At 38.8% G+C, this 25,906-nt stretch overlaps 1 protein-coding gene across 2 annotated transcripts in view; it reads left to right on the top strand.

Annotated features, from left to right (window-relative positions):
• usp48 (ubiquitin specific peptidase 48) overlaps positions 1–25,906 on the top strand; it is a 130,935-nt gene that overhangs the window by 4,205 nt on the left and 100,824 nt on the right. The window contains exons 2-6 of one of the 2 annotated variants that reach the window (XM_087980644.1): positions 11,477–11,558; positions 13,015–13,135; positions 15,381–15,537; positions 17,343–17,470; positions 18,667–18,791. In XM_087980644.1, the coding sequence (XP_087836770.1) occupies positions 11,521–11,558; positions 13,015–13,135; positions 15,381–15,537; positions 17,343–17,470; positions 18,667–18,791 (569 nt within the window). In that variant the 5' untranslated portion in view covers positions 11,477–11,520. The remainder of the gene's footprint in view (positions 1–11,476; positions 11,559–13,014; positions 13,136–15,380; positions 15,538–17,342; positions 17,471–18,666; positions 18,792–25,906) is intronic. The other variant, XM_043675526.2, reaches the window with a different exon arrangement.

Raw genomic sequence — 25,906 nt, forward strand, 5'->3', positions numbered from 1 at the left:
ACCTATGTAGACTTTGTCGGAAATTGGGAGACTAACTAGAGATGTTAATGCTGATAGGATTAGACAGAAGGAAGCTGCATATCTTTGAAATGACATCAAAATAAATTTAAAATAATCAAGTTTAGATTATTGGTTGCGTGAGTCTAGAAAGTAAAAATATAATTGGCAGTCAACATAGATTTTGAAAAAGGGACCTCTTGATGCACAGTGGAGTGTCCCTATCTTATGGTCAGGAAGTTCCAGTTAGTCTAACTTGCCTTGAATAAGTGTCATAACATGCTAATATAGCTCAAGCAAGACTTTTTTTAAAAAAAGTAAGCAATTTAATTAAAGTTTCATTAAAGTAAAATACTGTGGAGGCTGGAAATCTGAAATGAAAACAGACAATATTGGATGACCTCACTAGGCAGCATGTGTGTAGAGACAAAAATAGTACATTTCGAGTCTATTATGACTCTTCTATGGAGCTGTCCTGAAAAAGGGTTGTATTAGACTTGAAACATTAATTGTTTCTTTCTCCATAAGTACTGCCAGACCTATTGAATGTCTCCACTATTTTCTGTTTTAATTTCTCATTGAATTCTTTGGAAGGTACCAGAATAGCTGAGGGTGATGTAATGGATGTGACGTATCTAGATTTTCAAAAGGTCATTATAAGGTAGCATGTAATAGATTATTGAATAAAGTTACAGCATGCAGAATTGAGATGTTTAGCAGAATGAAAGTGGCAGCATGGAAAGTGGGCTTTCACAAGGATCAGTTCTGGCACTACTGTTTACGATGTATGTTAGCAAAGTACATTTTGAAATCAAAAGTGGAGGTCCTAAATCTGTGGACATAGTCGATATTGAAAAGTACAATGAATCAGAAGAAGACATTAAACTTGAACAATCAATATATAAATAAATTTCAGCACAGGTGGTAGAAGATCCTTCAGGAGGAGGATCTGTGTTTCCTTTAAGCACATGAGGAAAGCAACTGGAACCCAGCCTTGTATTCTTTGTGTCATATTACTTATTAAAGTTAAAAGTGGTAGGCTCTTATTAGTAGCTGAAGAGGAAAATGCAGGATTGAGAACTATGTTAAACTTAGCAGTGGACTATTATTGCACAGATCATCACCACAAAGACAAATGTGAAGTATTACATTTTAATCAAACACTGGGCTTTACAGTTTGTAGCATCAAAGTAAACTTGGAGTAAAGGTGACACCAAATTTTGCGAGATTAATTATCTTTAGGCCAAAACTCTTTGGATACATTGAACCCTGCCCGTGCCAAACTCCTATTGGGAGTTGGCCTAAACTTTGCACCTTACGGTGTGTTTACTCATCAAGAAAGCACTGGCAAGTGCTGAACAGAAGTGGATACTCTAGCCAAAAGAATTAAGTATGAAGCTGACATTTGCTAACTGATCAAATAACCGATACAGCGAGGGATTATAGTATTCCTGAAAGAAGTCGTTAAACTACCTTGAATCGGATGTTCAAGACCAGATGTGCCACAAAAACAAGAAACAAGCATTGACAGGTAATGGAAAGCATTCGTTGGGCTGGCTTCTCAAATTGTCAAAATGGTTGTATCATTTCAGAATGTAATATGTATAAGTGGCTGGATCAAATTGAGTCCAGCAAAAATTTCAGAGCAACACCTATTTCATGTTAGTTGTTCAACACTTTGAGTGTCCATAGTTGTGGCAAAAAGTGAAAGTCACTCGGTCTACCAGAACACCTCAGCTAAAATTACCAGTTTCTTGATGCTTAATCATCGGACATTGACAAAAACGTGAATCAGCAATATAGATGAAATGCACGTGAATTTTGATATGCTCAGCAGCTGAATTGTGGAGTGCCATAATTCACACAGAATTTCGGTGAAAGCTGTAACACATGAGAAGACAAGATTCATGGTGATAATAGTCTGTGTGACTGATAGAACAATATTAAAACTTAAGCTAATTTTCAAACCAACAACCATGCTGAGAATCACATTCCATATGGAGCTTGTGTGCATGTCCTGGACAGTGGTTGAATGGATGAAAATGGAGCATAATTTTAAACTAATAGAATGTGGAATGGACATTCTAGAAAGAATGCAGTTTAATGTGTGGGCCCTTAATGAGATAGAGGCATCTGTGAAGCAATGCTCAAGTTGCAAATTATACTAGAATTCAACTTTTTGTTGTATATCCCAACAAATCATTTGAGGCTATTGTTATTGTATGGTTGATGAAGAAAAATACTTTCTCAAGGAGTGGAAATATGCATGCTGTCTCACTTGATCTTCTTTCTGGTTTCGTCATCAAATTGTGAGATGTTATTAATGCTCAAATTGTTGAAAATATTCAGCTAACGGAAAGGAAGATGATTTATTCAGGAGGTTGATTCTGAAACCGCAAGTGCCAAATCTAAGGATCCAGACTAGAATCTTTACAAACTCATTTTTGACCCAGAAGTCCTTAGGTTTTCACATACCACGTGCTCGTTGTGGGAGTAGGGTTGGCAGGGAAAACTGCAGTGAGTATTTTTTGTAATTGCTCCTATTTAAGCTATGAAATAGCCTAGGACACCAAGTTACTGCTGAATTCAGGACCATGGCCAGCAGCCACTGAGTGTGTGTCGTTATTGGCTTTTTTGGAGAATTTTTAAATATTTCAACCCCTTGAAAGTATTACTCACGTCTCAGTAGAGCCCCTTTTTCTGTGTTTAAAAATTGGTTTTCAGAGCCTGTTTTTACTATGTGTGTGTATGCATGTATAGGTGTGTGCAGAATATATACAAAACTTGTTAAAGATTTTCAAAATCTTGCCAAATGTGATTACTTTTACAATGCTTTGTTTGAGCTCTCTCTCGCAAAGAGCATCCAGGTCTTAAGTTAAATGCAGATGTTAATAGACCTGCCAAAGATTTTGAGAGTCATTGTCTAATTTTAAGCTTCACGTGAACCCAAGATTCATTTAGAGTAATTATACCGACTACCGTCAAGGGAGCATGTGTCTGAATTTGTGTGGGGGTTGGGTTCACAACCTCATTTTACTTTTCGGCATATGTTAAATGGACTATCCTGTAACAAACTATGACTAGTACACTTCAGCGTTTATTAACTTTAGATTGCAGATTTGTAGAATCTCTCCAGTGTAGAAGCATATCATTTGGACCATTTGAGTTCACACTGACCCCTGAAGAGTATCCCACCCTGGTGCAGGTCTATACTTTTAAAACCAGCTTAAACATGTTAAGTTTCCACTGAAACAAAAAACAAAAATTGCTGGCAAAACTCAACAGTTCTGGCAGCATCTGTGGGAAGAAACCAGTGTTAATATTTAGAGTATGTTGACTGTTCATTAGAACTGCTAGGAAAAGTGGTATTTATTTATACTGAAGGTGAAACTAAGGAGAAGGGAAGAGGTGATCAGATAGGTGGGCGTGGAATCCAGTGGTAGAGAGATATGAGAGGGGTAAATAAACAGAGAGATTATAGTTTGCAGACCAGGACAGGAAAAGCTGAAATGAGTGATAAGAGCTAAGCATAGGAATGGGTAAAATGCACTAAAAACAACCCGTTTAATGTGATAATAGGCCTAGGAGTGAGAGTGGATGACTGATGTCATAACAGGACCTTGTGTAGGATGGGTAATAAAACTAGGAAGAATGGAATTAGCCTCTCAAATTATTGAATACAATTATGAGTCCTTGAGGCTGCAGGTTTCCCCAGCAGAAAGTGAGGCTTTATTCGATGTGCTTGCGCTAAGTGAGGCTCACTTGGTGATTGTAGCAAACCTGCAACACAAATGTTGGCTTGGGAACACAGTGGTGAATTGAAGTGGCAGGCAACTGGAAGTTATGGGTCATTTTTGCAGACAGTAAAGCGGTCCCTAGTCTCTGTCTCCAGCCTTCATGCCAACTTCTCACTCATTATCATCACACCCACCCCTGTGTTGTAAAACATAATCTCCAACAGAAATACCACTTTTTCCTAGCTGCCAAAAGTTCTGATGAAGAGTCACCAGAAATATTAACTTTGCTTTCTTCCAGTCATGCTTAGTTTTGCCAGCAATGTCTGTTTCTGTTGCTTATCTCTGTCATCTGCAGTTTTTTCTTCATTTTTTTAATAGATATTTTTATTAGAAATTTAACATTTTTACAAATTTACAAAAATAAACAAAACTCTCAGATATAAACATTGATATACAATTAGCTCAAATATACAATAGCCAAAATTTAACAAAAATAAAACCGAAAAGAAAAAAAACAAACAAAACTCAACTATCTACTAATCTAACCTACAACTAACCAGAGTGTATATTTAAGTCTCTTACATGCTCGGGATGTGTTAGCATCAGATATAATAAAACCTGTATTCGTGCGGAATTCCTCCCCCGAGGCGCCGCGGACCAGCCAGGTTTGTAATCTCAATTAAATAAAAGCCCTTGTTAGGATAGCCGAAATATCTGTATTTATATAATTCAAAAAGGGCTGTCATATTTTATAAAATAATTCGGTCTTTCGGTGCACCATGTTTGTAAGGAAGTCAAGGGGAATACATTCCATAATTAGTCTGTGCCAATTTGAAAGTCCAGGGGGGCCCTCAGCCGCCCAGTTCACCAAAATATTTTTCCTTGCACAGAAAGAAAGAGTAGAAAATAGTCTCTTCCCGTACGTGTCCAGGGAGGGAAAGTTCAAAAAGCCCAAGAGGAGAGATACAGGGTCCACTTTAATTTCTGTTCCTAAAATTTCTGTCAGGGTACTTGCTACTTTAGTCCAATATCTACGGATCTTATGACAGGTCCATAAGCAATGTACAAGAGTGCCCACCTCTATTTTGCATTTAGGACACATTGGAGATGCTCCTGCCTTACGTTTTGCCAATCGAACCGGTGCTATATGGGCCCTATGAAGTATCTTCAGCTGGATAGCCTGGGTTCTGTTACAAATAGTAATTCTTCTAGCATTTTCCCAAATATCATTCCACGTTTCTGTGGAGATTTCTAGTCCCAAATCCTGATCCCATGTTTTAAGCAGATTATCCATATCTCCCGATACTTCATCATGTAGTAAATGATAAATAGTACTGATGGAAGATACCCCCACTGGTCGTAGGACACTACATTCTCTATCGGATTTATAAAGACTATCTAATAACGTAGTCTTCTTCTGTATATAATCTCGAATTTGGAAGTATCGAAAGAGGTCTCCATTGGGTAATCCGAATTTCTGACGCAGCTGTTCGAAAGACATCAGGACCCCATCTTTAAATAGATCCCCTAGACATGAGATACCCCTGGATCTCCAGAGTTTAAAAGTGGCATCTGTTAACCCCAGTTGGAATCCCCATGCTCCCACTATCGGTGCATAGGGGGATGTTTTATGTGAATTGCCCTCATTTTGCCGCATTATATTCCAAGCCTTGATTGTATTTAGCATTATAGGGTTTTTACAGTGATCTGTAATGATTTTCCTCTTGTCTGAGAATAAAAGGTTAATAAGTGGGTATTTTACTTGAGAAGCCTCGATGTCCAACCCGATTGATTGTGGATCAGACAAGACCCAATCAGCTATGTAACTTAATAGGGAACTTAACTGATATTTCCTAAAGTCTGGGAAGTCCAATCCACCCCTTGCCTGTGGAAGCTGTAGCTTCTTCAGCTTAATGAGGGGCCGCCTATGATTCCAGATAAAGGAACTCAGCCAGCCATATAATTTACATAAAGCTGTCCTCGGCAGCATCACTGGAAGCATTCTCATAGGATATAGGAGACGGGGCAGGACATTCATTTTGATTAATGCTATTCTACCCAACCAGGAAATTGGTAGGTCTCCCCATCGCTGGAGGTCCTGCCTTATCCTTTCCAATAAATACACAAAATTAGCCTTATACAACTGACCAAATACTGGAGTAATAAAAATGCCTAAATATAAGAAGCCCTCCAGGGACCAGTGAAAGGGAAAAAGGGAGCCGTCCGCTAAGCGGGGTATCGTAGCAAGGCCATCCATTGGCATAGCCTCCGATTTTGAAAAATTAATTTTATAGCCTGAGAATGCACTAAATGTATTAATAACTTGGATTAAGCGAGGTATGGACATCAAAGGGTTACTGAGGAATAGAAGAACATCATCTGCATAAAGGGTAATTTTATGTTTACCTGTACCAATCCTTGGGGCCACTATATTAGGATCAGCTCGTATAGCTTCTGCTAGTGGTTCAATTATTAGCGTGAATAACAATGGCGAGAGGGGACATCCCTGACGGCAGCCCCTACCCACACTGAAGCTATCCGAGTCTAATCCATTGGTAACCACAACTGCTTAGGGATCACTATACAATGTTGAGACCCATTTGGTAAACACCTGTCCAATTCCAATACTCTCCAATGTGTAAAACAAATATGACCATTCGACCCTATCAAATGCCTTTTCCGCGTCTAATGAAACCACTACTCCTGGTATCTTTCCCTGATGACAAGCTTGAATCATATTCAGAGCCCTTCTAACATTATTGGATGATCTACGGCCCTTAATAAACCCCGTCTGATCCTCCTTTATAATGTGGCAGTATCCTTTCTAGTCTCAGTTCTAACGTTTTAGAGAGGATTTTAAAATCTACATTTAGCAAGGATATTGGTCTGTATGATGTACAATCTTCTGGGTCCTTTCCTTTTTTAAGGATAAGAGAGATATTTGCCTCTTTCAGCGAAGGCGGGAGACAGCCCTGACTATATGCATAGTTATACATGTCCATAAGTGGACCAGCCAGTATTTCTGTAAATTCTTTATAGAATTCAGCTTGAAAACCATCTGGGCCCAGTGCCTTACCATTTTGAAGGTGCCTAATTGCATCAACTATTTCTTGGGGTGTAAGAGGAGCATTTAGGACCGATACTTGTTCCGGAGTTAGGTCTGGAAAAGTCAAATTTTTAAAAAATGACTGCATCCTCTTCGTCCTATCTTCACAATCCTGTGATTTATATCACTCAGAATAAAATTCTCTAAAGGTCGCATTAATCTTTTTGTGATCATGAGTCAAAATACCCGTACTTTCCTTGATAGACATAATAGTCTGAGGGGCCTTTTTTTTTCTTTGCAAGAAATGCTAAGTATCTACCCGGTTTGTCGCCATATTCATATAACCTCTGCTTTGCAAATAATATTTCCCTCTTAGCCGTTTGAGTAAGCGTAGTGTTTAGAGCTGTCCTAAGAGCTGTAATCCTTTGCAATTTAATAATAGAAGGTCTATCAGTGTATGCTGTTTCAGCCGCTTTTATGCGGGCTTCAAGCAGAAGCTGTTGTTCTCCCTTTAATTTCTTCTGGGTCGCTGAGTAGGAGATGATCAAGTCTCGCGTGTAAGCTTTGATGGTCTCCCACATCATTGACGGGTTGCTAGCTGTACCTGAATTAATTTCTAAAAAAGTTTTAAATTCTTGAGAGAAGTACTTTACAAATTTACTATCTTTCATTAGGAAGAGGTCCATACGCCAATGCCGAGGGGATGTCCCATTGTTCCTCGCCTTAGTTTCCATATATACAGCAGCGTGGTCAGAAATTGCTATATTACCTATTTTACAGGATGATATGGAATTTAAAAAAATCGAGGGGGCAAAAAACATATCAATTCTGGTATGACATTTATGTGGATTAGAGTAGAAAGAAAAATCTCTACCCTGTGGATGAAGACATCTCCATACATCTACTAATCCTAATTCTTTGTTCAGATCCATCAATTGTCTAGATCTGGGAGATACTCCTGCAGTACTCTTGGGAATCCAATCTATTTCCGGATCCATAATACAATTAAAGTCTCCCCCTATAATTATATGACGGGCATCAAAAGCCATCAGTTTTGAAAAGGCTTCCGTTATAAATTTAAAGGGGTGTGCCGGGGGGCAGTACAAATTTAAAATCCCGTATTCCTCTCCATTTATGAGGGCTTTATTCAAGATATATCGTCCAGATTCGTCTTTTATCTGCTTTAGGATTTTGAAAGGGAAATTCTTCCGAACAAGAATAACAACTCCCCTGCTTTTTGAGCTAAAAGAAGAAAAAAAGGCCTGATCAAATCCGCCCTGTCGTAATTTCAAGTGTTCTTTATCTGACAGGTGTGTCTCCTGTAGGAGAGCTATATCAACTCTTTCCTTCTTAAGATTTGATAATATTTTCTTCCTTTTGACTGGTGAATTACTCCCCTTGACATTCCAGGTGCACCACTTAACCGACTGATCAACCATAATCCTCTGGGCCAATCCGAGACCCCTCGGGAGGGGGAACCCTATCCAGAACATCCCGAGCGTAGAACATGTAAAATTTACAAAAATAAAGCCTCTTTAATACACCCACAACAATACAGTAAAAAACTATTTCTAAATAAAAAAAATATAAAACGTATCTAAGTGGAGACTTTCCCTCTTGTTCCCAGGGGGCGTCACTTCCTCTCCAAAAGTCCCTCATATCCTCTCCCAACCAATGCCCCACCCTTGACCCAGGCACTCCTCAATAAAATGAGGAGAATTCAAATATAATACTAAGCTAGAGTTAACAGTGAGCACCCTGCCCCCACCCATACCAACACCTGGGTATATTTGGTAATGTTAATACCATATATAAACATATAACTATAAAATTACCACCTCAACAAATAATAATTAAATATGATAATACAAAATAACGAAGGGAAAACAACCCCGCTCCTAGAGACAGAGGTAAAATTGAATAAGGTAACCACCTCCCCCCACCAACATTAACCAAACCCCCCAGCTTTTTTATATATATATACACACACACACATATACATACATCCCTCATATATACATAAAATAATAACAGAAAACAACCCCGGGGGGGGGGGGAGAATATCAAATCCCTCTCCCCACCCCCCATGATAATGTTAAACAGTAAGGTAAGAGAAAAAAAAAAGGGGGGGATATAAACCAAAGCGGGGGGGAAAGGCAGACCAACATCCATTATGTCTTACAGTTTATCTAAGAGAGTCCAAGAATTCCTTAGCCTTTTCTGGTGATCCAAAGTTATATACGGATCCTTCATGGTTAAAGCGTAACATCGCTGGGTAGCATAAGGAGTACTGATTATTTAGGTCCCTTAAACGCTTCTTCACCTCATCGAATGCCTTCCTCTTTCGAACCAGAGCCGGGGAAAAGTCCTGAAATAGCATGATCTTGGATCCTTTGTAGATCATAGCTTGGGGGTCTTTTCCGAGATTTCTAGAGGCTTCTAGGAGTATCTGCCTCTCCTTGTAGCTCTGCAGCTGGAACAGGACCGGGTGCGGGCGCTGGTTCGAGCCGGGCCTGCGTATTGCGACCCGGTAGGCCCATTCCACCCTTACCTGGCAGCCACTGCTCCAGGAAAGCTGTAAGCTGGCCTTCCTCTTCCCGTTCGGGAAGGCCCAGCAAACGAATATTTTTTCGGCGACCTCGATTATCGAGGTCGTCAATATGATTTTCCAAGGTCCGGACTCGCTGCTCGAGAGTCCAGACCTGATCCACGGCCGATTGAGCGGTATTTTCGGAGGTCGCGGCCTTTAGCTCTGCCCCTCCGACTCGGCGTTCAATTTCTTGAATCTCTCGGTCGTGCTTCTGCAGCGCGGCCGAGAGCGACTCCCAACGATTTCTGGATTCTACAATAAAGGCATCGATCTTCGAGTCAAGCTTGGAAAGCATTTCTGCAAGGCTTGTTACTGTTGGTAAGTCCCCCGGGGCGGCTGTGGATGCCTCTGCTGCAGCTGGAGAGGGTGGGGGAGGGATTCCTGCTTGCTGAGAGCTGCGGGCTCCCTTCCCTTTAGTCATTTTAACTTAGGATTAAATTGTTTAAATGTAATATTACACAACTAATTAAATTACACAACTATTATAAATGATTTGGTGAGCTTGGTAGGGGGTGGGTGACCCACTTTACCCAAGTCTTGGGAGGAGCACTATAGACTCAGTCTTGCTGGGTCACCGCCATCTTGGATCCCCCACTTTTTCTTCATTTTAAGTATGCTCTGTTAGCTTTCGAAGACTTGTTTATTTTGTCTGACTCGCCCATCCATAAGAATATAAGGCATAGGAGCAGAATTAGGCCATTTGGCTCAAGGAGTCTGCACCACCATTCAATCGTGGCAATATGTTTTTCAGTCCCATTCTCCTATCTTCTCCTTGTAGCCCTTGATCCCTTTCCTAATCAAGAGCCACAATGAGTTCCACAGATTCACTGCCTTTTGGTTGAAGGAATTCCTCCATCTCAGTTGATTTGATTTATTATTATTGTCACATATACTGAGATACACTGAAAAGTATTGTATTATGTGCAAATCAGACAAGCCTTTCATAAGTGCATTAGGGTAATGAAACAGAATGCAGAATATAATGTTAAGCTACGGAGAAGGAGCAGAGAAAGATCAGCTCTAATATGAGAGGCCCATTCATAAGTTTGATAGCAACAGGGAAGCGGCTGTTCTTAAATTTGTTGGTATTTGAAGGAACGTCTCTTCATTCTGAGGCTGTGCCCTCAGGTGTTAGTCTCTCCTCTTAGTGAAAACATCTTCTCCACATCCACTATATCCAGGCCTCTCAGTATTACCCTCATCCTTCTAAACTCCAAATACAGACCCAGAGACCTCATGTGACAAACTCTTCATCCCTAAGATCATTTCTGTAAACTTCCCCAGGACCACCTCCAAAGCCAGCACATCCATCCTTTGATATTGGGCACATAACTACTCTTAATATTCCAAATATGGTCTGACCAAAGTCCTATACAGCTTTAGCAGTACATCCCTGCTCATGAATTCTAGCCCTCTTGAAATGAATGCAAGCATTGTATTTACTTCCCTAACTGCCGACTGAACCTGTACCTTAACCTTAAGAGAGCTAGAGCTCCCAAGTCCCTTTTTGTGCTTCAGCTTTCCAGAGTTTTTTCCTTTTAGAAAATAGGCTAAGTTTCCATTCTTCCTACCAAAATGGACGACTTTGCTCTTTACAATAATGTATTCTATCTGCCACTTCTTTGTGCATTCTCTTAGCCTACTCAAGTCTTTCTGCAACCTTACCACTTCCTCAACACTCCCTGTTCCTCTGCCTATTTACCTCCTCTTACCCCCACATTTTTTGATTATAAATTGATATCAAACCTTCAAAAACCAATGAACTGTTATGCTGCTACAGTCTGTAAGAAATGTTTGCTTTCTCAAGGCAGCCCTGCTGGAACCTGGGGTTCATATAATGCCATGTTCCTGCAGATCTTGTTAGATCAGGAAAGGGTGCGGTTACTTAAGTTTCTTCACCAAATGTTTTATTAGAATTAGGTCCTGTGGAAGAGTAGTTCTGAATCTTAGCCAGTTCAAATAGAACCGGGTTGCATTGTGATGTATCCTCATTTACAAACTGCATATGTTCTCATTATCTGTCATTGCTACCAAAGTCGACATTTAATTTAGTCTTGCAGCTAAGGCTTACTCCTCCTTTTCTTCCTCTTGTATGTCCAACAAAAGCACCAAATCCTCTTTGTAGTCTTGAGGTCTGGTTGCTCCATCCCATGTCTCGTGCTTCTTTCTGGAATTCTGCCCAAACAAGGTCAGATTTTTATAATAGACATTGTTGTGTTATGCTAGATACTCAGCAACCTGGTATTACTATTATTTGCTGATTTTAATTCATGTTGTTTAAACTTAAAAATTTAATAACATGCTGTGGAATGTTGAGTTCATTTTGATAAAATGACAATTATGTTTGCAAAAGTGTTTCTTTCTTAATTACATGTGAATAATTTGTGGCTTTTAAAACTGGGTTTGTGATTTAACACCAGTTTGCACTTCATTTAAATTAGCACAGTGAAGCAGGTTTCACTATACCAGATACACAAAAACAGTGTCAAACTCTCAGAATAGGCACAGATTATTAAAATGAGAAATGTAGTTTAGTTACACCATGAAAATGCAACAGCATCTTGGAACATTTCCAGTAGAATGGGATTCAAAAGCAGAGAAGTTATGTCCATAATTATGTCGAGCCTTGTTTAGGCCACGCTCCAAGTACTGTGCGGTCTCGCCCTCATATTTGCATGAGGGCTATAGAGCACTGGGGAAAATGCATAACGTAATTATAAAAGTGATAGTAGAACTTGACGGGGTGCAACCATCTGAAGTGATGGTTAATAGAGCTGTTTAAAATATAAAAGACTTCATAGGGTGGACGTAGGATTGTTTTCACTTATGGGAGAGTGTAAAACCAAGCATCATACATAGAAATTATATGTTAAAGCCATCAATAAGGAATTTCAGTTTTTAAAAAAAAATTCTTCACTAGGTAGCTGTGTGGAATGCCACGTGGTGTTAAGAACTATATGATAGCAAAAACTTATTTAGGGTGTGCCAGGTAGATTAGCACATGTTAAAGAAGTAAAGAGATATGTTCATAGGGTGAAGTAGAGAACAGTGACAGGCGGCTCATGTGGATGAGCTAACCTTTTAAATTGATCTACTTGGGCACTGACAAATTACATGAGAATTAGTGAATAAAATAAAATGTGATTTAAGTTGCCAATCATGAAGTTAACCAGTAAGAATTAGAATTCCTCTGTAGACTTCATAGTTTTGGTTCTATGAAAATCAGAAACTGTCTGATGTTCTACTTATATTTTATAGTGAAAATGTGGGGTGAGTACCGGCAGAATCAAACTGTAGTATTTTTCTTGTCTCCAATGTACATTTTCCAGACTGTTCATTCTTGGGAAATTGGTTGTTTTTCCTCTGTTCTTGCTTTCTGACTCTGATATACAAGATGCTTCTCTATTTTGGCTGCTATAGTTCACCTAATGGAGATTGTAATTGATAGAGACCATCCAAGAGAATTTATAAATGAAGGCTTTTATAATGGACAATAAAGAAATCACAAGCTAAAGTAGTAAGATTAGATAATACACATTATACATTTATAACAGTTTCTTGGTCACAAAATGTTTATTGCAATTTTCTAAAAGATTCATTCAAGGTTTCACTATTGATGTTTGCTTTCCCCTTCCACAATCTAGACGCAACTGTAGAGGAAACCCAAACTGCTTAGTAGGTCTTGGTGAACATGTTTGGCTGGGAGAAATTGATGAAAATAGCTTCCACAACATTGATGATCCAAACTCTGAAAGGAGATGCAAGGTAAGTACAATGCGCTTTGGGAATAGTTTATTGCAAAAACATAAAAATGTGGTGTTTCAGGTGGAATCTACCATCTGGACATAAAGTGCAGTAAGAATTTTACTGATTTTCTGAATTGATAATTGGTTTAACCTTCTGCACAAGCTTATTTATATAACTAGCATTTAAATCTTCCAGGGATAAGTGCAGTTTTCTGAGAACATTTTTTTTCTTTGAATTCACATTTTAATTTCTTGATCCCTTTAAATGATATCCTAGTGCAATTTTATTAATATTCCAGAAATATTAGTTTATGGATGTAGGTTCACTCGCTGACCTGGAAGGTTTGTTTTCGGACGTTTCATCACCATACTAGTAACATCACTGAGCCTCCTGATGAAGCACTGGTGGTAAGGCCCCTTTTCTATTTGTGTGTTTAGGTTTCCTTGGTTTGGTGATGTCATTTCCGGGAGTGATGCCATTTCCTGTTCTTTCTTTTTCTCAGGGGGTGGTAACTGAGATCCAAGTCTATGTGTTCGATGATAGAGTTCTGGTTGGAATGCTATGCTTCTAGGAGTTCTCGTGCATGTCTCTGTTTGGCTTGTTCTAAGATGGATGTGTTGTCCCAGTTGAAGTGGTGTCCTTCCTCATCTGTATGTAAAGATACTAGTGAGAGTGGTTCATGTCTTTTTGTGGCTAGTTGATGTTCATGTACCCTGGTGGCTAGTTAACTGCCCGTTTGTCCAATGTGGTGTTTGTTACAGTTCTTGCAAGATATTTTGTAGATGAGATTAGTTTTGCTTGTTGTCTGTATAGGGTCTTTCAGGTTCATTAGCTGTATGTTCATTAGTTCAATTCTTTAGTTTATTTTCACTAATATCTTCTCATATAAATAAGTAAGGACAGCACTTTGACTGGGACAACACATCCAACTAGGACAAGCCAAATGGAGATCCCCACGAGAATTCCTAGAAGCATGGCATTCCGACCAGAACTCTTTCAACAAACACATTGACTTTGATCCTATTTACCACCCCCTGAGAAAAAGAAAGAACAGAAAATAACATCACCAACCCAAGGAAACCTAAACACACAAATAGAAAACAGGCCATACCACCAATGCTTCATCCAGAGGCTCACTGATTTTACTTAGTATGGTGATGAAACGTCTGAAAATGAACCTTCCAGCTCAGCAAGCAAACGTACATCCAGAATTTCAGTCTGAGCTACTCATCTTCTCAAAACTTGCTAATATTAACTTATTGCTAAATATAAGTATTTTAAGCTGTACTTATTAGGTCTGAGCAGATTGTGTTTGAGAGTAATCAAATTCCAACTGGAAAGGACAAAGAAAAATGTACTGAAGCATTTGCCAGTTATGTCAGTGGAAATTCAGTTCTGTTGTAAATGAGAGATTTTCTTAAAGATGACTCTTGCATCATAAAAGCTTCATTTAAAAAACACTTTTGGGTTTGTAAGTAGGTGCAATCAGTAGAAACTTGCCATGGCAATTAATTTAATTTAGGGCAAAGACTGAATTAGTGATAAGGCCAGCTTCTAATGCAACCTTTTGAAAGCAGCGCAAAAAAAAGTTCACGAACTCAATTTTGGGTGAACTAAATTGCATAACCTCATGGAAACTATGCTAGCAGCTCTGAATCATTTGTAATACCTTTGTAACTGTGGAATAGAGATTTAAAAGGTCCCAAAGTTTTGGGACAGGAGAGATTTTATATGACACTTGCACAAGCTTATGGGTTGTTGAGGAGGTGGTGCTTTTCACTGTGCAATTTGGGTGTTCATATTACTCAAGTGAAATAGTGTTGGATTATTTTTTAACTTTTCTGCTTGACAACAAGTAATTGTCAATGGTGAAAATTGCTAGCTACTCATGGTTATAGCACTGGTATTTTACACTCAAATATATTTTGCAAACGCATGCATAAAGTAATGTACAAATGTGAATGGTGAGAAAATTAATATGGAAATTATATGCTCAATTACTTATGAGAAATACAGTTTTGGACAGTTGTGCAGAAATGCTTTTACTTTCAGTCCTGCATTTCCTCCTCCTAGTGTATTCTATGAACTCGTCTCTTAATTTTTTTTAACCCTGTTTTGATCAGTTGAGCTGATGTCTTTTTAAAGTCCTTTTATATTTGATCACCTGTGTACTTTGGCAGTTTTACAAACTCTGAAACCTCACATTGTTATAAAATATTCTTCCTCCTAATTCAAACAGTTTTTTTTTCTTTTTTTTTTGAAGAATACCTTTGTTGGATTAACTAATCTTGGAGCTACTTGTTACGTTAACACCCTGCTTCAGGTTTGGTTTCACAACCTTGAGTTGCGACAAGCACTGTATCTCTGCCATAGTCCTCGAAAGGAAATAGGGACTGGAGAAGCGATTGAGGATGATGCAGGCAAGTAATGGCAGTGAATTGGTCTTAAGGAAATTGCGGAAAACTGAATTGTCTTTGACTCTACTGCAATACAGTAGTTTATAATATTTTCTACTCTTTTATTAGATGTTTGGGCATGGCCTGGATGATTATGAACGTAATTGTTAATTTTGTTAAAATGTGATCTGAATAGATCCTCTTTGGTAGTTCCCATTAAAAGATTTAAAAATAGGTTGCTGATGAAAATGTCCAAGTACATTGAGGTTCTAATGTGCTTTGTAGCAGTGTGTGGGAAAACCTTTATTGAATGATAGCTCAGAGAACTGGTTTAGCTATCCTGGGTTGACGTTCCTTTTATGCTGAGTTGTTTTAGGGAATATTGTATTCCTCCATTGCTTGATGAAGGTGGTAACTGTCATAGTGAGAGTTGGTCTTAAAATGTATTTATTGGTCAGGAGATGTGTCTCTAATTTTTTCTGTTGGTTTCTGCTTGGTTATTGAATCACGCATTAACTGTAAAAATGCAAATTCTGTTAATGTGGAAGCCATGGAAGTTTGAAATTGATCTCTTGCTGTGAAAGCTAGACATGTGGTGCAAGGGAAGGATAGGGCTGCAAATGATATTTTTAAACCGAAACCTAATGCATCCTCCATTGGATCCTTTCAAAATGATCATTCCCTTTTTGAAAATATGCTTCACAAGAATACATAAACTTTTGCCAGAGCTGAAATAATTTAAGTGATCTCTTGTAATTTAAATGTTTCTTTGTTGAATTCCTTTTGCTGCACATATGTAAATGTAACTTAGCAATAACTTCTCTGACTGAATTCTTGCATTGAATGCTTAGTAGTGATCTTCAAATCACTTTGTTTCCTACCTTTACAATTCTTTTATTTTGTATTCATTTCAGTTGTATGTTGCCCCTTTCTGTGCTGTAACATTCAATCTGATTTGTATTGTCAGTGACTGAACATCAATCTCTTTGCATCCTACTTCATCCAGCCATATCTGCATAACCTTCTATTTCTTTCTCCCTTCTGTACTTGGCTGACCTCCCTATAAAGGCTATCTATTGATTAATTAATTCAGATGATCTCAAGTTTTCTCCATCACCACAAAGTTTTAGAATAATTTAAAAACATCATTGTACAAGAGGTATCTGTTACATTATAGCCTTGTTGTAGGCATCCTAAACTGCATCATTCTTAGGTGGACTGCAAATTGATATTATTTGAAGTTATCTTAAATTGGATGGGAAGGATAGGGCTGCAAATGAAAGATGAAAGCAATTTCTTGTGTGAGTGTTGCCTTTCTACAAACAATGTGAACTTGCACTTTGTAGATACAGTGCAAAAGGATTGTAACAGGTTTGGAAAGGAGCTGTGAATGATCATTAAGTTAAAGGATGGAGATCTCAAAACCATTAAAACTACGAGCTTTAAAATGACAGTTGAAGACTTTGCTAAAAGGCTGAGCTGACCAGTTTACACAGCTGATTCATAAACTATGCAAAAGTACTGTGTACTGTTAGTCTTGGCCCCATTTCAGTATACCTGCACTGTAGTATTGTGTTGAGTCAGGAGTGAAATGTTCTTTGTGTTCAGTACGCTGGAATGCAGAGGCAGTATGATCAATAGAAATCCTGCCAGTCTCATACAAATATGTTTTAACTATCAAGATTTAACCATTTATATCTGTCTTACAATAAAGAGATCACTTTAGTACTGCCCTCCAGTCTATATTGCATTCAAATGAGACATTCTAGAAGAAAGGCATTATTTAATACAATAATAATCAGATACTAAAATGGTGTTTTCTATTTCAGAATTTGAACCACAATCCATCTGTGAGCACCTTCAGTACTTGTTTGCTTTGTTGCAAAGTAGTAATAGACGATATATTGATCCTTCTGGTTTTGTAAAAGCACTGGGCCTGGATACAGGGCAACAGCAGGTAAATGCATGTAAATCATTGTAACTAGTTTGCGAAGGAATATTATGTGTATTAGGTTTTCTGTATCTTGTAATTAAAAATAAACATTTTAACTAATATTGATCCAATTTAAGCAAATTCTGTTGGCTTGTGGTCAGGATTATAACTTATTGTGTATTAAATATCAATTTAAAGGATACTTTGTGCTTGCATTGTGGCCTTATCTTGTATGTTGTAAATAACAAATTCAATTGATGTTACAGTGGATAATCCAAAAATGGCCTTTGAATTAATGAAATGTGAACAGTCAGTTGCTAGAAATGTGCAAAATAATTGAAAATATGTGAAGGTTCTTCATCAAATTTGGTTAAGATGGAAAATTGCCAAGGGAAGTTTAGATCTAAAAGATTAAGATTAAGAAAAAATGCTTAGAACAAGGAGTGCCTTTGACCAACTGGAATGCATGAACGTAAAGGCAGCAGATAATATCAGTAGGGGATAAGGGTGGAGGAGGTGATGAAGGTGAAAAGGATCATTTTGAGGACATTTTATCTAGGATAGGAGAGTGTATATGTGGACAGGCAAGTGACATTCTGGCAGAAGTACAGAAAAAGTAGTCAGTAATCTAAATTCTGTATCAGTGAGCACTCATTGAAATATCTTCTGCAAAAGCAAAATATTTCAGATACTGAATCAAATAAAGCCATTACCATATAATGCAGCATGTTTGAATTCAAAATATCTAAATGTAGTTTGTGGAAGTAGCATGCCAGTGTTTTTAATGCCATTAACTGGCGTTCTACGTGCCATTTTTTAGTGCTAGATTTTCAAGAACCGTATAAACGTTAGTGCCTTGGTGCAACTGTTGTTATAAACTTTTGATAATGTTTAGTCTTTCTTGGCAAGTACAGAGTGCTAGAGGAGAAGTTATATTCAGAGATTTACAGTGAATGGTCCACTCTGCTTTTCATAGTGCTTAACTTCTAACTGTAAATGAGGATGAAAGTTGGTAATCATGTCCAGTTGATCACAACTTTAAGTTGGTTGTTAGGATTTCGTAGACTATATGATTGATTCTGCACTTGACAGATGACCTTTCAAAGATTTTTTTTCTATGCTTAACAGTTAAATAATGAATCGCTTTTTTTTTTCAGTAGTTAAAATAGCTATTTTCATGATATTTGTTAAATATTTGAATCTTTTGCATGGAATTACAGGATGCTCAAGAATTCTCCAAGCTTTTTATGTCACTATTAGAGGACACACTATCAAAACAGAACAATCCAGATGTACAGAATATTATTCAGCAGCAGTTCTGTGGACAGTATGCGTATGTCACAGTGTAAGTATGTTGGAATCTATTACTGAACTTTGCTTTTGCTGCAGAACTTTTCCAATTATGTTTTGGAGCGTGATATTGGGAAACAAAAATTGAGAGAAATTAAAAAATAATAGTCTGTGTCGTGTTTTTGATGGCCATGCATATTCTTTTGAGACTAGTAAATTTGGCTGAGTTGATATTTGTGTTGAAATATGACTTTTGAATTGTATAGTTTCTTTGCTACGCGATGCCTATCTTGCATGTACTGTTATCAAAATGCAAAGTAATGTGACATTAAATACAAGATTTCATTCAGAGACTAAGCATTGTAAGCGGAAAAAAAAAAGGTCTGTTTTCATGCTTTTAAGCATTCTGAGTGAAGGGATGACACTTTAGAGCTGAGAGGAGGAATTTCTTCAGCCCAGGGGTGGTGAATCTGTGGAACTCATTGCCACCGAAGGCTGTGGAGGCGAAGTCACTGAGTGGATTCAAGGCAGAGATGGATTGCATTTTCATTTCTAAGGGGTCAAGGGTTATGGGAAGAATGGCTGGAGAATGCATTGAGAAACACGTCAACTATGATCGAATGGCAGAACAGGCCTAATGGGCCAAATGGTCTAGTTCGGCTGCTGTATCTTGGTCTTTTGTGGAATAGAGGATGTATTGAATTCCTTGCTTAATTGGAGATGTTATCATTCTAACTGTTACAAGCGCTTAACTGATTATCTCTCTTCACCAACATCTTATGCCATTGTCCCAAAAACTGTTAGACGTTCATTATCTTGTAGTCCACATTTCTTTGTTGGAATGTCTTTCTGTTGTTAGCAAATAGGAACTTTCCGCTTCCGACTTGTTAATTTTTCAGATTTGTTTGGAGAGACTATATTTCTTCAGCCATAATTCTTAAGATCATCAAACTACTTGGGTTTTAAAATTAAATTTTCAAAATTTGTTTATGGGATGTGGGTGTTGCTGGCTAGGACAGTTGTTTGTTTGTTTATTTCCCTATCCCTAAGTGTCTGTGTAAGAGTTAATTACGCGGTTCCAGGCCCTCAGTGACGTATAGACCACATCAGGTGACAATGGTAGATTTTATTTCCTGGAAGACAGTAATGAACCAGATGGGTTTTTACAACAATTGGCACTGGTTATGTGACTATCATTAAGCTAGCTTTTATTTCAGATTTTTATTAATTTAAAATTTTAGCACCAACCATGCTGGGATTCAAAGCATATCCCCAGAATATTAGCCTGGGTTTCTTGATTGCTAGTTTAGTGACATTATCAGTGCACCACTACCTCTGCCAAAACATGGAAATATACTCTGACACCCCCCCCCAACCACCATTCAGAGTATGAAGTACAGAGGAATAGTGAAAAGAAAAGATGTGCAGGTTAGGTGAATTGGCCATGCTAAATTGTCCATAGTGTTAAGTGGATTAGTCAGGGATAAATATAGGGGGGTTTCTCTTCGGATGGTCAGTGTGGACTTGAAGGGCGGAAGGGCCTGTTTCCACACTGTAGAGAATCTAATCTAATTTAAAAACATTTCAAACAATGGTAGGGAACAAGTCCATGGATTCAAGATGATTTTAGCGAGTTGTAGCTCAGGTTGAGATTCTGGATGTAGGTTTGCTCACTGAGCTGGAAGGTTCATTTTCAGATGTTTTGTCACCATACTAGATAACATCTTCAGTCAGCCTCCGGACAAAGGCTTCCTCTGGAGGCTGACTGAAGATGTTACCTAGTGTAGTGATGAAACGTCTGAAAATGAACCTTCTAACTCAGCAAGCAAACCTACGTCTAGATGGTTTCTTGTTAGGATCAAATCCAAAATATGTGTTATTATCAAAACTCTATGGATCAAAAGGTGTCACCTGAGAACATAGTGGAAACATTTTATTCAAGTAGACATTTATTCAAGCCATTCAACAAGATCATGTCTGATTTGATCTGGCCTCAACTTCTTTCCTGTTGTGTTCTGCTTAACTTTAATAGTACCAACAGTTCAAAATCGCTCTCTCGCTCGCGCGCGCGCGCACACACACACACACACACACACACACACACACACACACACACACAGGATTGAATAAAATTCAATGATTCAACACAACTTGCTAGGTTAGAAAATTCCAATGGCTCACTAGACAATTCTTTTTTACTTTGTATTTTAAAGGACTATCACCGTCTTCGAAAACTCTGCCTCCTACTTTTATTTGCTCCCATGAAAGGAGCAACCCTCTCACGTCTACATTGTCAAATCCTCTCAAACCTCTTGTGTTTCAATAAAAGCAACTTTTATTCTTGTTAATTTCAACCTGTTCAAATTTCCATATAAGACATCTGCCCCCATCCCCCATAACAATAGGGATGATCAATTTTATCTGTTTACCATTTCTTTTCCTAGTTGAAAAGTGTGGCGCTGGAAAAGCAAAGCAGGCCTAAGCCCTTCATCAGAAATGTGCCCAAAACATCGACTTACCTGCCCCTTGGATGCTGCCTAACCTATTGTGCTTTTCCAGCACCACACTTTTTGACTCTGATCTTCAGCATCTGCAATCCTCACTATTTCCCATTTCTCTTCCTATACTACCGTATAAGCTTGTGTACTCTCAACATTGTATGCTGTGTTCCTTCCTGCCACATTCTAGTTGTCATGGTTTGCATTACTAATTTGTACGATTGTATTGTGATTTTCACTTTGCTATCTAAATTTTTCCTCATTTGCATCCACCCTATATTGTTTAGTTTTTCAATTTTTCAGGACTCTAATCCCAACACAGTTGATGTAAAGTCATCCCAAAGTACAGCTCCCTCATTCCCCCCTACTGTTACTGGTACCCCATGAATTAAAACCATTTCTCCCACAATGTGTTCAACTTTGATTTATTTTGACCATGTGCTAGGGTACTGATGACGCGGGCATGACTGTTTGTGGTATAGATTTATCCTTTGGTTGCTTGTCATCCTTCGTTGGAAACTCGATTGTAGTTCTACCTATTATGTATTATTACCCATGGGTACCATGGCAATTGGTGTGTTTCTCTCCTGCTGAAACCTCCCCTTAGGCCGCAAAGAGAGGTTATTAACCCTTGCACAGAGCAGGCAGCATTGTCTTCAGAACTCACATGCCCAGCTATCCTTACTTAAATTTCTTATTTAGTCCCCAACGTTGAATAGTCTCCTACACCACAGTCTGTGGTTAATTTGTTCATCCTCCTTGTAGTGCTTGCTTTCTTCCACACAGACTGCAAGCATCTCAAACCTGTTAGAGAAGTGCAAAGATCTCCACGCCTGCCATACATAAGCCCCATTTGCCTGTCTGTGACCACAGCCCAAATCAAACTTCCTTTTTCCATTCATGGGATGTGACGTTGCTGAGTAGACTAGCTTTAATTGCTGTGGAGGAGGTAAGCTAGCTATCTTGAACTAATGCAGTCCTTAGAATGTGGACAGTTTTTTTTTTAAACTTGAGTGCTGTGACTACTTCCTGGAACATAGTTCAAGTGACTTTCTTCCTTGCTGATGCATTGCAGTGTCTAACATGTGGAGTCCAGCTTATGTAGCTTTTGAACTGGTGGTACTTTAACTTTAGGTATTTAGTGCAGATGCCCTTAAGGTGACTTATACTGGTGCCTGCTAGCTCCCATATGCTGCTTATTGCTTGCTGTTTTATTTTAATTAACAAATTACATTTTCAAAATCTGAAATATCACTGTCTGTAGTTTTTTTAATGTAGGTAACTACGTTTTATTTGAGAAATGCTCTGTTCTTTTGTTCTCCCGTCCAGGGTGAGCAACTTCATAAATCCTACCATGGCAGATGTGAAATTTGGAATAAAACTGAGCCTAATGGTGAACACTGTTGATTTCTGGTTTACTGTTGTCCTTTAGGGAAGTTAATGTGCCACCTTTACCTGGTCTGGCCTATGTTTGACTCCAGACCCACAGATGTGGTTGAATCTTAACAACAGTCTTTGGGTAGTTAGAGATGGGCAATACATGCTGGCCAAGCCAGTGATGCCCATACCCCAAATGAGTTTTTTTAAAAATTAGTGTTTTACTTCAAATATTTTATTCCTTACTTCAAGAATTTGTACAGTGTGGAAGTAAACCATTTGGCCTATCATATCCACACAGATACACCGAAGAACATCCCACCTAGATCCACTCCCCTACCTTTATCCCTGTAAACCTGCATTTCCCATGGCTAATCCAACCAGCCTACACATCCTTGGACACCATAAACAATTTAGCTTGGCCAATCCATCTCATCTGCACATCTTTGGGAGGAAACTGGACCCCGAAAGGAAACCCACGCAGATACAGAGAATGTGCAAACCCCATACAGGTAGTCTTCCGAAGGTAGAATCAAACCTTGGTCCCTAGTGCTGTGAGGTAACAGTGCTAACCTCTGAGCCATTCTGCAGCCTGCTTTACTTTATTTGTTTATAGCTGATTTCACATGTGGCATATCTGCTTAATGGTTTTTACTATATTCAAGTCTCCTTTTACCCTTTGTCAGTACTCTTCCACAAATATCTGTCTCGTTGTTGCTTGAAAATTGCCAATTCAGAGTGTAATTGCATCTAGCTCATTCTGCAGGCTGGGCTTTCGAAATCACTCAACATGATTTCTTGAGGATACAGCTCCCAAATGCTGTATATTTCTGACTGGACAGTACCTCTTGTTTCACCTTCATCGAAAGTATTGTAAATTATTACATGTATTTATGAAAAGACAGGTGTTGTGGCAGCACTTTTGAATTGTGTTGACAGTGGAAGCTGAAGAATTTTGGTCAAGCTTCTTGGGTGCTGTCCACAGGTCTTGAATTCTGCTCTAAAAGCTTCTGCACTGAAAGACCTGTCCATTTGGATCTGTTTAGTTATGTTGTTTATCATCAATTGAGTTGGAAGATTGTTGTTTCAAATCCGGCTCCATTTCTTAAGCAAGTATTCAACATTTTAGTGTGGTGTTGAAGATAAGCACAGAAGTATAAGGTTTTGCATTTTGAAAGAAGGGATATGGGAAGGCAATTGCATTGTTCTCCAGGTATATGCAGGGAAGACTGCCTGTAGATCTTTGAAGGTTGCAGGATGCATTGAGAGAGGAATTAACATCTGATATGCATGTATTGTGTACAAAGTAGAAATGTTGAACTGAAATTAGATTCTGATTTAGTCACAAGAAGAGTATTTATTCAATTCTACTTAGCGTAGGTCAGAGCAATCAGAAAATTTACAGCACTGGCCCAACAACTACAATTACATGCAGCCTAATCTTACTATCTGACTTCTGGTCTCCAGCCTTGTACGTTAGGGCACTTGCAAGGTATTTCCAAGTAGGTTTTAAATATGATTTAGGATTTCTGCCTTTACTACCCTTTTGGCATTGAGTTCCAGATCACTTTCATACTCTGGCTGAAAAAACGTTTCCTCTCAGATTCTTCTCTAAATGTCCAATCTCTGATCTTAACCACTTGGTGCATGAAAATGTTTTCTCTCGTTTGCTTTTGTTTCTTTTGCCATTTATTTTAAGTCTCTGCCCTCAAGATCGTAATATTTTCTTGAGTGGTTGCAATTACAGAGTCATTAGAGTCCTTCATCACAGAGTCAGGCCCTTTCACCTAAACTCGTCCATGCTGACTAAAATGCCTCTCCACGCTAACCCAATTTCCCTGCACTTGGCCCATGCCTTTTAAATGTTGTTTATGTACTCGCCTGAACCACTTCTGCTAGCAGCTCATTCCATATGCACACCATCCTCTTCATAAAAAGGTTGCCCCTCAGGTTCCCTTTTTATTCTTTCCCCTCTAACCTTAAACTGATGCCTTCTAGTCCTTGATTCCCCAACCCTGGCAAAGAAACTGACTGCATTCACTGTATCCATGCCTCTCATGATCTTGTACGCTTCTCTAAGACTCCGTCCACCTCAGTCTCCTACATTCTAAAGAAAAAAAGTCCACGCTTGTCTAACCTCTCCCTATAGCTCAGACCGTTGAATCCTGGCAACATCCTTGAAAATTGCTCCTGCACTTTTTTCCAGTTTAATAATATCCTTCATATAACAAGGTGGCCAAAACTGAATGCAATACTCCAAGTACGGCCTCACCAATGTCCTGTACAACTGCAAAATAACTTCCCAACTTCTGTACTCAATGTCCTGACTGATGAAGGTCAGTGTGCCAAAAGCCACCTTCACTTCCCTGTCTACCTATGACTCGACTTTCAGACGGGTCTGTTCCACTGTACTCCTTAAAGCCCTACCATTCACCATGAAACTCCTACCTTGATTTGACTTTCCAAAGTGCAAGACCTCACACATATCTATATTAAATTCTATTTACTATTTCTCGGCCCACTTCCCCAACTGATCAAGGTCCTGCTGCAATTTCTGATCACCTCCCTCACTGTCCACAATACCGCCTATTTTAGTGTCATCTGCAAACTTACTAATCCTGCCTTGTACGTTCTCATCAAAATCATTGATATTGATAACAAACAGCAATGAGCCCAACATTGACCCCTGAGGTACACCACTAGTCACAGGCCTTCCATTAATACCCTCTGCATCCTACCATCAAGCCAACTGTGTATCCAATTTGCCAGCTCTCCCTGGATTTCACGCGCTCTAACCTTCCAGAGTAGCTTGCCATGTGGAACCTTATTAGAGGCCTTATTGGAATCCATATGGACTACATCTACTGCCCTGCTCTTATCAATCTTCCTGGTCACTTCATCAAAGAATGTTAAAAAATTTCTGAGGCATGACCTCTCATGCACGGTGCCATGCTGACTACTGCTAATCAAGCCTTGTCTTTTCAAACGCATGTATATCTTATCCCTCACAATCGTCTCCAATAACTTACCTATCACAGACATGATTCGGAGATGCCGGTGTTGGACTGGGGTGTACAAAGTTTAAAAATCACAACACCAGGTTATAGTGTGCTTCCAATTAAACCTGTTGGACTATAACCTGGTGTTGTGTGATTTTTAACTATCACAGACATTAAGCTTACTGGTCTATGGTTCCCAGGTTTTTCTTTACAGCTCCTCTTGATTAAGGAAAACATATTTGCTACCCTCCAGTCTTCCAGGACCTCAGTTGTGGCTAATGATGATGCAAATATAT

This window comes from Chiloscyllium plagiosum, unplaced genomic scaffold (genome assembly GCF_037043375.1).
Source record: "Chiloscyllium plagiosum isolate Xiang-an unplaced genomic scaffold, Cpla_swu_hap1 HiC_scaffold_37, whole genome shotgun sequence".
Classification (NCBI taxonomy): Eukaryota; Metazoa; Chordata; class Chondrichthyes; order Orectolobiformes; family Hemiscylliidae; genus Chiloscyllium; species Chiloscyllium plagiosum.